Source organism: Lithobates pipiens, unplaced genomic scaffold (assembly GCF_037356315.1).
Source record: "Lithobates pipiens isolate NorthernLeopardFrog02 unplaced genomic scaffold, aLitPip1_a1.2 Scaffold_23, whole genome shotgun sequence".
NCBI classification, from domain to species: domain Eukaryota; kingdom Metazoa; phylum Chordata; class Amphibia; order Anura; family Ranidae; genus Lithobates; species Lithobates pipiens.
Window position 1 is genome coordinate 48,522,710 of NW_027507785.1, and position 15,934 is coordinate 48,538,643.

General features: G+C 44.4%; 1 protein-coding gene across 1 annotated transcript; it reads left to right on the forward strand.

Annotated features, from left to right (window-relative positions):
* Positions 1-5,890: 5,890 nt before the first annotated feature.
* LOC143926946 (galactosylgalactosylxylosylprotein 3-beta-glucuronosyltransferase 1-like) lies at positions 5,891-15,493 on the forward strand. Its single transcript, XM_077450976.1, has 3 exons — positions 5,891-6,169; positions 13,425-13,718; positions 14,795-15,493. Exons 1-3 carry the CDS (start codon positions 6,020-6,022, stop codon positions 14,873-14,875), a joined length of 525 nt encoding a protein of 174 aa, XP_077307102.1. The 5' UTR covers positions 5,891-6,019; the 3' UTR covers positions 14,876-15,493.
* Positions 15,494-15,934: the final 441 nt, after the last annotated feature.

A 15,934-nucleotide genomic window follows, 5' to 3' on the forward strand; every position in this document is an offset into this window, starting at 1 on the left:
AGAGAAAAGATTCGACATAGAGAGAGAAGATTCAACATAGAGAGAAAAAATTTGACATAGAGAGAAAAGATTCGACAGAGAGAAAAAATTTGACATAGAGAGAAAAGATTCGACATAGAGAGACAATAGCAAAAAAAGGTTGAATGTGCCTAACCTAACTCCAAGTCCAAGATTCTTCGACATAGAGAGAAAAGATTCGACATGAAGATTCGACATGAAGATTCGACGAAGCAGTTGCCGCGAGTGGACATTTATGGTCAAATGCTCCGCCCATAGCCTATAGAAGAATTCTAATGTTGGTTGACTGGTAATAATAATAAATAAATATAATTATTACTAGTGCCATACAACATTAGAATTCTACTATAGCTTGTAGGCGAAACATTAGACCGGAAATGTACGATTGCGGCGTCATACAGTTTAGCTGCTCCATCGAATCTTCTTAGAACATTCAACAGACACCATAAGCCTTCAATGACAGATTCGACCTTCATTATTTCGGATTTTCGGACGAATGCATTTTTTTTTTAACGAAACAAAATAAATAAAAACGAATTTCGGGAGTAACTGAATAAATTTATTTTTCAGACGAAAACGAAATTCTGAAACAAAATATTTCAGTTTGCACATGTCTAATAAAGATACATTGTAAAGATGTATACAAGAAACATTATTATTTAAAATATATAATACAATAGCTTTTTGTGAATAAGACCTCTGGCTTCGTTCATGCAAAGATGATTCCAGTGCTCATGTGAACACAAGAGCCTCTAACCATTTTCTTATCTTGTTTATAATACTAAGCGTCTAACTCTTTGAATTATAACCTGGGACATGGCACAGCCAGACCTACAGACTCTTTGTAAGACATAAAAAAAAAAAATGATTTAATACGGCTACAATCACATTAAAGAGGAGGTCCACCCTAAAGTGGACCTTCCGCTCATCGGAACCCTCCCCCCCTCCGGTGCCACAATCGGCACCTTTCAGGGGGGAGGGGGGTGCAGTTACCTGGATAATCCAGGTAACTGCACCCACTTCCGGGATAGCTCTCTGCGGAAAGGGGCGTAACTTACGCCCCTTTCCGCAAGTGCCCCGCTGCCTGCTGGGAAACACACAGATCCCAGAGGCAGCGGGGACCGTCCTTATTGCGCAGCGCGGCTCGCGCATGCGCAGTAGGGAACCGGGAAATGAAGCCGAAAGGCTCCATTTCCTGATTCCCATACCCAAGATGGCGGCGGCAGCACTCGAGTGTCGATCTAGAGATCGGCTTTCGGGTGCCGACATCGCGGGCGCGCTGGACAGGTAAGTGTCACTATTTTAAAAGTCAGCAGCTGCTGTATTTGTAGCTGCTGGCTTTTAAAAAAAAAAAAAAAACGCGGAGTCCCGGTGGACTCCCGCTTTAAGTAAGACATAAAACAACTTTTGCAACAATGCCTATTCATGGTCTATGAACTCTGATCTAACCTCTAAAAAGAGATACAAGATGTCTTTGGGTTTGCTCAAAGCCTCCATGAAAATATACATAATAGAAAGGCATATATATATATATATATATATATATATATATATATATATATATTTATTTATATATATATATATATATATATATATATCTATATATTTATATATATATATATATATATATATATATATTTATATATATATATATATATATATATATATATATATATATATATATATATATATATATATATATATATTTATTTATTTATTTATATATTTATATATATATATATATATATATATATATATATATATATATATATGAATATAAATTCTTTTAACCCCCAAATGTTCTGACATTAGTATATGCTTAGGGGGTCAACAGCATTCGGTGTGTGCGGTCCTAGGAGGGCCTTTTTTGGTTGGTGATTGATTGCGAGGATTTGCATCTTTCTTTGGACAAAATAAAGCACTTTTACTTGGGAATACGCAGGAGGAACACTTTTTCAACAGTATTGCACATTTTAAAGACTGTTTAGCACTTTGTAATGCACAACTTGCACTTTATATAGTAATTGTCACTTTATAATTACAGATGATAGTGCAGCTATTGTAATTAATTTTATCCCACAACAATTGCCAATTTTCTGTCACAGTTCCCATTCGTTCAGGTCATGGTATAGCAAGTAGTAGTTAATCCAGCTAGGGTTGGGTGTAGAATTCCAGGTTTCAACCAAGGGTTAGAACTAGTGTTAGAACAAGAACTAGTGTTATGCCGTGTACACACGACTGGACTTTTCGACGGACTAGGTCCGACGTTCTTCTCGACGGATTTTCTGCGGAGTTCCGACGGACTTTTCAAAGGAACAGACTTGGCCACACACAAGCACACCAAAGTCCGATGGATTCGAACGTGATGGCATACGACGGGACTAGAATAAGGAAGATCATAGCCAGTAGCCAATAGCTGCCCTAGTGTCGGTTTTCATCCTTCGGACCAGCATACAGACAAATGGATTTTTTCGACCGGACTCGAGTCCATCGGAAAGATTTGAAACATGTTTTATTTCTAGGTCCATCTGACTTTTGGGGAAAAAAAAGTCCGCTGGAGCCCCACACACGATCGAATTGTCCGATGGATTCCGGTCCACCGGACCTAGTCTGCCAGAAAATCCAATCGTGTGTACCCAGCATTAGGGTTAAAACTAGAGTTGGGTTTAGAATAGGAATAAAACTAGAGTGATGGGTAGACTTAGAACTAGGGTAAACTTTGAAGTTGGGTTCAGGCTTTGTATGTGCTGGAAATGTGTATTTTACTATGCAATTCCTATTTTCTATGATTACAACAAAACACCTTTTTAATAAAAAAAAAAAAAGAACTTTGGTTTGGATGAGAACTGGAGTTTAAGCCTCACTGCATGATAAGTTGGCGATTCTGGTGGCTCTTTGAGGGTGATTCTGGGAAAAAATTACAGGGGGGGGGGGTCCTTTAAAGATCCAACCCTGGAGCCCAACTACAAATATTGAAAATCTATTATCTGTTGAACCAATATGAGTCCAGTCAAGAGCTTATTTACTCTTTTATATTTCTCAACATCTTACACAAACATTGGCAGGTTTTAAAAACACATGTACTGACTGGCATGGTACCAGCTGATTGGAGAAAAGCCAATGTAGCACCAATATTTAACCACTTTGCATCCAGGCCAATTCTGACATTTCTCTCCTACATGTAAAATTCATATTTTTTTTGCTAGAAAATTACATAGAACCCCCAAACATTATATATGTTTTTTTTAGCAAAGACCCTAGAGAATACAATGGCGATTGTTGCAACTTTTTATCTCACACGGCATTTGCGCAGCAATTTTTTTCGAACAGGTTTCATGCTTTAAAAAAAAAAAAAACGTTAAAGTTATCCCAATTTTTTTACAAAATGTGAAAGAGGAAGATACGCTGAGTAAATAGATACCCAACATGTCACGCTTCAAAATTGCACGCACTCGTGGAATGGCGCCAAACGTTGGTATTTAAAAATCCCCATAGGCGACGCTTTAAATTTTTTTACTGGTTACATGCTTTGGGTTACAGAGGAGGTCTAGGGCTAGAATTATTGCTCTCGCTCTAACGTTCGCGGCGATATCTCACATGTGTGGTTTGAACACCGTTTTCATATGTGGGCGGGACTTACATGTGCGTTCGCTTCTGCGTACGATCTCACGGGGACAGGGGCGCCTTAAATTTTTTTTTTTATTGTTAATTTTATTTAAATTTTTTTAGTTTGACACTTTAAAAAAAAAAAATGTATTACTTTTATTCCTATTACAAGGAATGTAAACATCCCTTGTAATAGGAATATGGCACGATCGGACCTATTTACAGTGAGATATGGGGGGGGGGGGGTCAATAAGACCCCATATCTCACCTCTAGGCTGGGAAGCCTAAAATAAAAATAAAAAAACGATCCTGGCTTCCCAGCCAAAACGGCGCCGTTAATTTGAATGCAGATGCCGGGCGTGACGTCATAACATCACGCCCGGCCTCCGAACGATCATAGAGACTCTGGGGGCAATCTGGTCCACCGGAAATCTCTATGGTATCATCCGGGGGCCGGCGGATCCTGTGACCGACTCACCGATGGAAGCGCCGCCCGTAAGAACGGTCAAGCAGCGGAAACAGCCGCTATGATTGTTCTTATGGTGCAGGGAATCTCTGGCTGAAAATGCCGATATCTGAATGATGTCTGTGGCCTCAGGCATCATTCCGATATTACACCACAAAGCCCACGACGTCATATGACGTAATATGGGCCCCAAGTGGTTAAAAAGAGCCCAAAATACATCCCTGGGAATTACAGACCAGTTAGCCTAACATCAATAGTATGTAAACTCTTGGAGGGAATGATAAGGGACTATATACAAGATGTTAGTAATGAGAATGGTATAATTAGCAGTAATCAGCATGGATTCATGAAGAGTCGTTCTTGCCAAACCAGTCTACTAACCTTCTATGAGGAGATGAGTTGTCATCTAGATAAAGGAAGGCCCATAGACGTGGTGTATCTGGATTTTGCAAAAGCATTTGACACAGTCCCCCATAAATGTTTACTGTACAAAATAAGGTCTGTTGGCACTGACCATAGGGGTGAGTACATGTATTGAAAACTGGCTACAAGGGCAAGTTCCGAGGGTGGCGATAAATGGGGAGTACTCGGAATGGTCAGGTGGGTAGTGAGGTCCATCAGGGTTCTGTGTTGGGACCAATCCTATTTAATTTGTTCATAAATGACCTGGAGGATGGGGATGGGGTAAACAGCTCAATCTCTGTATTTGCGGACGATACTAAGCTAAGCAGGGCAATAACTTCTCCGTAGGATGTGGAAACTTTGTAAAAAGATCTGAACAAATGAATGGGGTGGCAACTACATGGCAAATGAGGTTCAATGTGGAAAAATGTAAAATAATGCATTTGGGTGGCAAAAATACGAATGCAATCTATAGACTGGGGGGAGAACCTCTGGGGGAATCTAGGATGCAAAAGGACCTGGGGGTCCTAGTAGATGATAGGCTCAGCAATGCCAAGCTGCTGCTAACAAAGCAAACACAATATTGGCATGCAAAAAAAATTTCAGAGATAAAATGATTATTCTCCCGCTCTACAAGACTCTGGTCCGGCCGGACCTGGAGTATGCTGTCCAGTTCTCTGCACCAGAGTCCTCAGGAAGGATGTACCTCTACAAGACTCTGGTCCGGCCGGACCTGGAGTATGCTGTCCAGTTCTCTGCACCAGAGTCCTCAGGAAGGATGTACTGGAAATGGAGCGAGTACAAAGAAGGGCAACAAAGCTAATAAAGGGTCTGGAGGATATTAGTTATGAGGAAAGGCTGCGAGCACTGAACTTCTCTCTGGACGCTTGAGAGGGGATATGATTTCAATATACAAATACCATACTGGTGACCCCACAATAGGGATAAAACTTTTTCGCAAAAGAGAGTTTAACAAGACTCATGGCCACTCATTAAAATTAGGAGAAAAGAGGTTTAACCTTAAACTACGTAGAGGGTTCTTTCCGGTAAGAGCGGCAAGGATGTGAAATTCTCTTCCACAGGTGGTGGTCTCAGCGGGGGGGCATCGATAGTTTCAAGAATCTATTAGATAAGCATCTGAACGACCACAACATACAGGGATATACAATGTAATACTGACATATAATCACACACATAGGTTGGACTTGATGGACTTATGTCTTTTTCCAACCTCGCCTACTGTGTAACAATGTAAATTCTTGGGATTAATTAATGTTTTCCTTTTTTTCAGCTCTTAAATTATGGAGTTTTGTGTCGGAGAAGGTCACAATTCCCACCATCTTCCTCATCACCCCAACGTACACCCGTCTAGTCCAGAAAGCAGAGCTGACTCGCCTCTCCCAAACGTTTCGGCAAGTCCCAGCCCTGCACTGGATTGTGGTGGAAGATGCCGCACAAAAGACTCAGCTGGTCGCAAACTTCCTGCAGAACTCGGGGATCCCGTACACTCACCTTTGCGTCCAGACCATGGAAGGGGTGACCAAAGCCCGTGGGACCTTCCAAAGGAATTTGGGCCTCAGCTGGCTGCGGGAGACATTTTACCTTGAGGATGTCCCCGAGGGAGTGGTGTACTTTGCAGATGATGACAATACCTACAGCCTGGAGATCTTTGAAGAGGTAAGCAGTGGGGACGTGTACCATGTCTGAGTGTCATCCACAGGGGGTGTCAGGGAGGCTGCACTGACCTGTCTCATTCTAAATGCAACCAAGTCTTGGCCCATACACACACACACCAATTTGTGGTACCAGTGTGACCACTCTGGGCATCTTTAGCTGCAATAAGTTGGCAAACACCAAACTTTTTTGTAAAACATTTTTGGTGAGTAGAACAAAATGAGCACCCAAATAGGTAAAATGGTCTAACGGGGTTTATCTGAGGAAAAAAGCGAATCTCTCTGTTGGACAATGATTGGATGAGAGATCAACCTGTGCATGCTCTGTCTTAGCCCTTGTACACACGGTCGGAGAATCCGTCGGAATGTGTCCTATCGGACCGTGTTGTCGGATAATCCGATTGTGTGTGGTCTGCATCGGACTGATTCCGTCGGAATATCCGTTGGACCCAATTTTCCAACTTGTTGGAAATATTTCCCGACCAACTGGGCCGATCGGACATACTCCGATCATGTGTAGAGAATTTTGATCGGACCAAGTGCCACGCATGCTCAGATCAAATTCCTACATCAAAGCTATTGGCTACTAGCCTGAACGTAGTCCCATTGTAACGAAATTACGTCATCACGTTCTGAACGATCTGATTTTTCGACAACTTAGTCCGACCGTGTGTATGCAACAGTTTCGGAGAAGATCCGACGGACAAAATCCGACGGATTTGGTTGTCGAAATCTCCGACCGTGTGTACAGGGGCTTAGAAAGATCTTAATGACCTTATAGTAAGTTCTGTATCAGGGATCTTCAAACTTTCTTAACAAAGGACTAGTTTACGATCCTTCAGACTTGAGTGGGGCCAGTGGGAGTAGACAAAGGCTTGGTGGTCAGTGGGAGAAAAAAAAACATATACTAGGGCGGCACAGTGGTGTAGAGGTTAGCTCTCTCATCTAGCACCAAAAAGGGTCGCTGGTTCGAATCCCAACCACAACACTACCTGCCTGGAGTTTGCATGTTCTCCCTGTGCCTGCGTGGGTTTCCTCCCACACTCAGAAGACATGAAGGCCGGTTAATTGGCTTCTGTCCAAAATTAGCCCTAATATATGAATGGGGACCTTGGATTGTGGGCTCCTTGTGGGTAGGGGCCGATGTACAGGGATAGGGACAATTGTAGACACTCACTCAGGTTGAACTGGATGGTACAACAGTCTTTATTCAACCATACTAACTATGTAACATAGTGCCTGTGGTCAGCAGGAGGAGGAATAGTGAACCATTGTTGGTGACATTTGTAGGTATTATGCCCCACTGTTGAAGCAGAGGATGTGGAGAAAGTGTGCCTTGAATAAATGGGAGGAACAGTGCCCCTAGGGGATGGAAAAGCAATATTACATATGGCCAGCAGGCTGCAGTTTGGAGCCTCCTATTCTATAAAATAGGGAAATATTTACTGGATTTGTTTATAGTTTAGCCACAACACTGTCTTTGTCTCGAAAGGTCTTATACAGCAAGGCCCAGCAAAGGACAGGGAAAGTCTTAGCCCTTCTACACATGGTCGGAGATTCCGACGGAATGTTTCCTGTCGGATATTCCGACTGTGTGTGGTCTCCGTCGGAATATCCGATGGACCAACTTTTCCAACTTCCCGGTAAAATTTTCTGACAAAATGCTCCAATCGGACATGTGTAGCCTACTCCGACGGACAAAATGCCACGCATGCTCAGATCAAATTCCTAGACCAAAGCTATTGGCTACTAGCCTGAACGTAGTCCCGTCGTAAAAAAATAACGTCATCACGTTATGTACAATCGGATTTTCCGACAACTTTGTCCAGCCGTGTGTATGCAACAGTTTCGGACAAAATCCGTTGGACAAAATCAGTTGGACAAAATCCAACTGATTTGGTTGTCGGAATGTCCGACCGTGTGTACAAAGGGCTTACACCTCCTAAACACCTGTTCTGAGAGTTGTTCTTCCTATAGACCACCAACGTAATGGACAGTCTTCCCCCTACTCATCTAAGAAAACAAAGAGCGCCACTCTTAAGTGAAACATGCCATAAAAGACCATCGTTTTATTTGTACAATTGGCAACTTACAGTGTAGTGGATATCAAAACGCATATCAGACCCGTCAGGGGTCGGAAAGGCAGTTGCGCGGGCACCCTTGTGTGGAGGCAAGGGTGTGCGCACCGTATAGGGTATTTTCTTTAGCGTCTACACATGCTGCATACCACCCGGCCAGAAATGCTGCACACAGTATGTATACAGTATCTCACAAAAGTAAGTACACCCCTGACATTTTTGTAATTATTTTATTCTACCTTTTCATGTGACAACTCTGAAGAAATGACACTTGGCTACAATGTAAAGTAGTGAGAGTACAGCTTGTATAACAGTAAATACAACCAGTAATACTGATGTAGCACCCTGATATTTAGGCAGGGTTGCTATCAAATTTAGTTGCTAGGCGAAAGTTGCCTTGGTCAATTGTTAGAAGATCAATTGATTTTGCCCTGGAATTGCTGCACTTATTCTCTTCTGTCGCTAGATGGCCGGGTACCTGGTGACATTAGATAAGACAAGGGCGTTGTGTCAGGAAGTGGGGTGCTCACCGAGGCTGAAATGCAGAGAGCGGTTCACTCTTGCGACTAAGCGCCCTCCACCCCCTGGAGATGGTACAGAGGGTGAATGGCACGAAGAGGCACAAGCTACCAGCAGGCTGGGCAGGACTTATGTGAAGATCAGCGTGGGACTTGGTAGCTGTGCAGGAACAGGTAACTGAAGCTTGCAGAGAGGCGAGGTCGGAACAGGCCGAGGGTCAAACACCAGAAGACAGTCTGTAAGCAGGCAGAAGGCCAAGGCAAATCCGGGTCATAAGCAGAGGGTCAAGGCACAGGAGGCTGGAGGTAATCCGGGTCACAAGCAGAGGGTCAAAGCACAGGAGACTGGACCGGTGGCGCACTCCCCACCCCGGTCCTATGCTCCGTGACCATGGCCGCGGGACCAGTAGACCTGATCGCCACTGGTGTCCCGCGATCGGGTCACAGAGCTGAAGAACGAGGAGAGGTCTGTGTAAACAAACCTCTCCCCATGCTTCCCTGTGTGGCTGTCACCGATCGTCTCTTCCCCCTATAATAAAAAAAAACACATAACGTCATACATAATACGTCAACACCTACACTGCCCCCCTAGTGGTTAACTCCTTCACTGCCAGTGTCATTTACACTAATTTAAATAGCACTGATTGCTGTATAAATAACAATGGTTCCAAAAATGTGTCAAAAATGTCAGATGTGTCCGCCATAATGTCGTAGTCACAATAAAAATCACTGATAGCCGCCATTACTAGAAAAAAAAAAAATTTAATAAAAATTCCATAAAACTATCCCCTATTTTGTAAACGTTATAACTTTTGCACCAAACCAATCAATAATAGCTAATTGCGTTTTTTTAACCAAAAATATGTAGAAGAATACGTATCGTCCTAAACTGAGGAAAAAAAATGTTTTATATATTTTTTGGGGATATTTATTATAGCAAAAAATAGAAAATATTGCATTTTTTTCAAAATTGTTGCTCTATTTTTGTTTATAGCGCAAAAAATAAAAACCGCAGAGGTGATCAAATACCACCAAAAGAAATCTCTATTTGTGGGAAAAAAAGGACGCCAATTTTGTTTGGGAACCAGGTCGCACGACCGCGCAATTGTCAGTTAAAGTGACGCAGTGCCAAATCGCAAAAAGGGGCCTGGTCCTTTGGCTGAAAATTGGTCTGGGGGTTAAGTGGTTAAAGTAACAAAAGTTTGTTATGATGAATTTATCATTATGAGGGGTTCCCACCATCCCTGTGCTGTGCTGACCTACTCTGGTGATCAAAACACCAGTCATGTTTCTGTTAATTTGATTCCCGAAATTCGTTAAACGAAATTTCATATTTCGTATGAAATTCGTAACCATAGAAATTCCCATAGGGTTCCCACCATCCCTGTGCTATGCTGACTTCCGTTTTTTTTTTTTTACTTTTAGGTTTGTTAACTTTTTGTTAATTACGAACTTTTGTTATGAATTTGCATCTGAAATTCGTAAACGAAATTTCGGATTTCGTACAGAATTCGTATGCATAAAAATTCGTAGTTCGGATTCGTACGAATGTACGAATTTCCGGAAATTCGTATGAATTTTTGCTTCATACCAAACTAATCGCACATGTCTAATGTACAGCAGGGGTCTCAAACTGGTGGCCCTCCAGCTCTTGCAGAACTACAAGTACCATCATGCCTCTGCCTGAGGGAGTCATGCTTGTAACTGTCAGCCATGCAATGCATCATGGGTTTTGTAGTTTTGCAACAGCTGGAAGGCCTCCAGTTTGAGACCCCTGATGTACAGTATAGTATGCTCTCAATACTTGGTCGGGGCTCCTTTTGCATGAATTACTGCATCAATGCGGCGTGTCATGGAGGTGATCAGCCTGTGGCACTGCTGAGGTGTTATGGAAGCCCAGGTTGCTTTGATAGCGGCCTTCAGCATTGTTGGGTCTGGTGTCTCTCATCTTCCTTTTGAAAATATCCCACAGATTCTCTATGGGGTTTAGGTCATGCAAGTTTGCTGGCCAATCAAGCACAGTGATACCATGACCAGCTATTAGTAGTTTTGGCAGTGTGGGCAGGTGCCAAGTCCTGCTGGAAAATTAAATCAGCATCTCCATGAAGCTGGTCAGCAGAGGGGAGCATGAAGTGCTCTATAACTTCGTGCTAGAGGGCTACGCTGACTTTGGACTTGATAAAACACAGTCACACATCACGGACTGTGAACATTTTTGCATTTCCTTTGGCAATCAAGGTCGCAGAGTCTGGAGGAGGAGTGGAGAGGTACAGAATCCAAGTTGCATGAGGTCCAGTGTGAAGTTTCCACAGTCAGTAATGATTTGGGGAGCCGTGTCATCTGCTGGTGTTGGTCCTCTGTGTTTTATCAAGTCCAAAGTCAGCGTAGCCCTCTACCAGGAAGTTCTAGAGCACTTCATACTTCCCTCTGCTGACCAGCTTTATGGAGATGCTGATTTCATTTTCCATCAGGACTTGGCACCTGCCCACACTGCCAAAACTACCAATACCTGGTCACATGATCATGGTATCATTGTGCTTGATTGGCCAGCAAAACTTGCCTAACCTAAACCCCATAGAGAATCTGTGGGATATTGTCAAGAGGAAGATGAGAGACACCAGACCCAACAATGCAGACGAGCTGAAGGCCGCTATCAAAGGAACCTGGGCTTCCATAATACCTCAGCAGTGCCACAGGCTGATCCCCTCCATGCCGCGCCGCATTGATCCAGTAATTCATGCAAAAGGAGCAGGGCCGCTGTTAGAAATCACAGGGCCCCCTACAACCTACCTGACAGGGCCCCCACCCCGGAAATATCAAGTTGCTAAAATGACATGGTCGCAGTGGTATGCTTTGCAGCCATACTAGAAATTAGAGCCATGCTACTGCCACCTCATGGCACCTGTTTTTTTGTTTTTTTTTTACTTTTTTAAATTGCCGAATGGCAATTTTACATTGTGTGACCACATTGCAACTTTAAAACAATTATTTGGCTTCAAGGTGCAGAGCAGCCCCATTAAACTCGATGAGACGTTTGACAGGAGGTGCTGCCTGTCAAACTCTGCAATCTGCTCTAAAAATGCTGCAGCAATGCCATGTATACAGCCCTGTCTGACTATATGACAGCTGGCTTCTGTTGAAGGGGCATGACCAAAAAAGATCTGTCAACCCAATCAGTGCTCTCAGCCAATGGCTGAGAGCACTGAGCAGAGTGTTCTGGTGGGGTGGGGGTCATCCCCTTGTCAGAACACAATAGAAAAGCAGGGGAGATTGCTATACTAATATCGGATTAGTAGTACAGTGGCTCCAACCTGAGGTGTCAGTTTTTTTTTATTCAGCTTGCAGGGTTGAATGAAAAAAAAAACTAGCAGTGTATACGAGGCATTAGGCCGTATTCACATTTGACGTTTCCTGAATGTGGGACAAAGTGCAAAGGTAGCAGGCATTTTGGAAATGCACTGCAAATGCTAATAGCGCTTGTTAATTGTTGATTGCACCCCTGTAATTAGCACACCTGTGTTGTGTCATGTGGCAAATCTGCATGCTTAGGTTCTAGAACCTCTATGATGTGTTTGTTACACATATGGCAGCCCATTCAAATGAATGGGCTCCCCTATATGTGAAAACAAGCAAAAAAATTAACATGCACAGGAATGTGTGTTCCCTCTATGTGAAGTATAAAGGGGGCCGTAGGGGTGGTATATAGAAATGTCTGGGCAGAGATGTCTGTCAGCTGGAGAGAGAGAGATGTGTCCACTGGTTCCTAGCTCAGCACTGCAGTGGCAGCTATCTGCACTTCTAGGCTGGCTTCATATTTACTTTTCTCCAAAATAAAATTAATGTCCCTTCACTCCAGCAGCAACCCCCCCACTCATCCCTTTCAGCAGAAGCACTGCTCCATCCAAACACTGGAGTTCACCATGAACACAGCACAGTGAGAGAGAGCAGGATCTGGAGGCAGGTTGATCAGAGGTCAGGACTCAGAGAGGAGGTGGAGCAAACTTCCTGCTCATTTATCACGCCGACCACCAGAGATAACACTGCCAACTGTTGGGGGAGTTTCAGGACCCGAGAAAGGCAGAGACTCTGCAGCTGTCTCCCTCTGCTTCAAATTGGGACACTTTGCCAGTATGTAGAGCTGATCCCCCTGCAGAGCTGCTGGAGGGAGAAAGCTGGCAGCGCTGCAAAGTGATCCACAGGGGTCAGAGGGCAGTACAGATAGCTCTCCTGCCTTGCAGGTTCCCGGGCCCCTCTTCTGAAGTGACAGAGCTTGGGCCCCCTACAGGAAGGCTGGCTGTACTGTCCTATCAGCGGCCCTGAAAAGGAGCTCTGACCAAGTACTGAGAGCATACTATACTGTACATGAGACAAAATGGGGGGAACAATGAGAGAGTTGCCGCAGCTGCAGGAGAGGTGCGAGGGTCACATGAAAGGGGAATGTCTTTTTTTTTTTCTCAACAAAGTTACCCTTTAAGCAAATAATTGAACATGGAGAGTTTAAAGTAGTTCAAAAAATTCATTGAGAGACAGAGGTCTTGGTTACATATATTTGCCATCATTTGTGAAGCACCTTCCTTCACCCCGACACACACACCTGAAAAAAGTAGTGGCCTTTATACCTTTATAATGCTGGTAAGCTCATTGAGACTGGTCCTCTTTACAGATGAGATACACAAAGAAGGTCTCGGTTTGGCCCGTGGCTTTTGTTGGGGAGCTCCGCTATGAATCGGTGAAGGTCAACATGGAGGGGAAGGTGGTCGGGTGGTTGGTGAAATTTGCCCCAGAGCGGCCATTCGCCATAGACATGGCCGGATTCGCCATTAACTTGAAGCTAATCCTGGAGAAGCCCAAAGCATCTTTTCGTTTGGATGTACCTGGGGGGTACCAAGAGCCCAGTCTACTGCAGGACCTGGTGACAATGGAGGAGCTGGAGCCCAAGGCTGACAACTGCACCAAGGTAAGTCGCCAGGTTCCCCAATACTACTTCACACTGCGGGGGGGGGGGGCGTGGCTTTTGTTGGGAAGCTCCGCTATGAATCAGTGAAGGTCAACACAGAGGAGAAGGTGGTCGGGTGGTTGGTAAAATTTGCCCCAGAATGGTAATTCGCCATAGACATGGACAGATTCGCCATTAACTTGAAGCTAATCCTGGAGAAGCGCAAAGCAAAATTTCATCTGGATGTACCTGGGGGGTACCAAGAGCCCAGTCTACTGCAGGACCTGGTGACAATGGAGGAGCTGGAGCCCAAGGCTGACAACTGCGCAAAGGTAAGTTGCCAGATGCCTCAATAGTCCTCCACATGGGGGGGGGGGGGCATGGCTCTTGTTGAGGAGCTCCGCTATGAATCAGTAAAGGTCAACACAGAGGGGAAGGTGGTCGGGTGGTTGGTGAAATTTGCCCCAGAATGGTCATTCACCATAGACATGGCCGGATTCGCCATTAACTTGAAGCTAATCCTGGAGAAGTGGAAAGCAACATTTCGTCTGGATGTACCTGGGGGGTACCAAGAGCCCAGTCTACTGCAGGACCTGGTGACAATGGAGGAGCTGGAGCCCAAGGCTGACAACTGCACCAAGGTAAGTTGCCAGATGCCCCAATACTCCTCCTCACGGGGGGGGCACGGCTTTTGTTGGGGAGCTTCGCTATGAATCGGTGACGGTCAACACAGAGGGGAAGGTGGTTGGGTGGTTGGTGAAATTTGCCCCACAACGGTCATTCGCCATAGACATTGCCAGATTCGCCATTAACTTGAAGCTAATCCTGGAAAAGCGCAAAGCAACATTTTGTCTGGATGTACCTGGGGGGTACCAAGAGCCCAGTCTACTGCAGGACCTGGTGACAATGGAGGAGCTGGAGCTCAAGGCTGATAACTGCACCAAGGTAAGTTGCCAGGTTCCCCAATACGCCTCCACACTGGGGTGGGGTGGGGGGGAGGGGGGGGTTCTTTGCTATTCCACTATCAAAAATATAACTTACAGCAGGATTTGATGAGAATTTCAATTAAATCTTGACAATTCTTGTTTAATCGGCAGATTTTGGTGTGGCACACAAAGACTCAATCTCCAAGTCTACGCAATGACAACAACTTGACGGACATAAATGTTGAAGTTTAAGTGATGATGAAAAAAAAAAAAGTGATAAGTGACCGAAATTGAGACACAAGACCCAGGAGAGACGTAACCAAGAAATATTTGTGTGTTTAGGAATTGACTGGAGCCAGACGGAGCTGGAAAAGGCCAGGCTGACCCGAGAACGATGGCCCCGGGGTCACAATATTCATACATGGATCTATGTACATTTGATGAAATATAGAACTTCTTGCCCAATGGATGAAGAGATATCTCCAGTATCTAATTCTGTCATAGAGGACGTTGATGTGTTGCACAGATATACACTATATTCTCAAAAGTATTGGGACGTCTGCCTTTACACGCACATGAACTTCAACAGCATTCCAGTCTTAGTCCGAAGGGTTCAATATTGAAAGTAAGGCTCTCATTGGCTTTAAAGGGGTTCAGATTAATGGACAGGACTTTGGCACAGTTGAGTGAACCTCCCGCAAACCAAACCCAGGTACAGTATATTACCAAAAGTAACATGACCTTTAATGACATCCCAGTCTTAGTCCGTAGGGTTCAATATTGGGTTGGCTCCGCCCTTTGCAGCTATAACAGCTTCACCTCTTCTGGGAAGGCCGTCCACAAGGTTTAGGAGATGTGTCTATGGGAATGTCTGACCGTTCTTCCAGAAGCGCATTTGTGAGGTCAAGCACTGATGTTGAATGAGAAAGCCTGGCTCTCAGTCTCCATTCTAATTCATCCCAAAGGTGTTCTATCGGGTTGAGGTCAGGACTCTCTGCAGGCCAGTCAAGTTCCTCGCTCATCCATGTCTTTATGGACCTTGATATGTGCACTGGTCCAAATCATTTGGTGGAGGGGTTGATTATGGTGTGGGGTTATTTTTCAGGGGGTTGGGCTTGGCCCCTTAATTCCAGTGAAGGGAACACTTAAGGCACAGAATACCAAGACGTTTTGGACAATTTCATGCTCCCAACTTTGTGGGAACAGTTTGGGGACGGCCCCTTCCTGTTCCAACATGACTGCGCACCAGTGCACAAAGCAAGGTCCATAAAGACATGGGGTGGAGGAACTTGACTGGCCTGCACAGAGTCT

Coding starts and splice junctions, on each gene's coding strand:
- LOC143926946 (XM_077450976.1), top strand. CDS start 6,020: ATGGAAGGGGTGACCAAAGCCCGTGGGACCTTCCAAAGGAATTTGGGC. Junction 6,170..13,424: donor GCCTGGAGATCTTTGAAGAG/GTAAGCAGTGGG, acceptor TCCTCTTTACAG/ATGAGATACACAAAGAAGGT. Junction 13,719..14,794: donor AGGCTGACAACTGCACCAAG/GTAAGTCGCCAG, acceptor TTTAATCGGCAG/ATTTTGGTGTGGCACACAAA.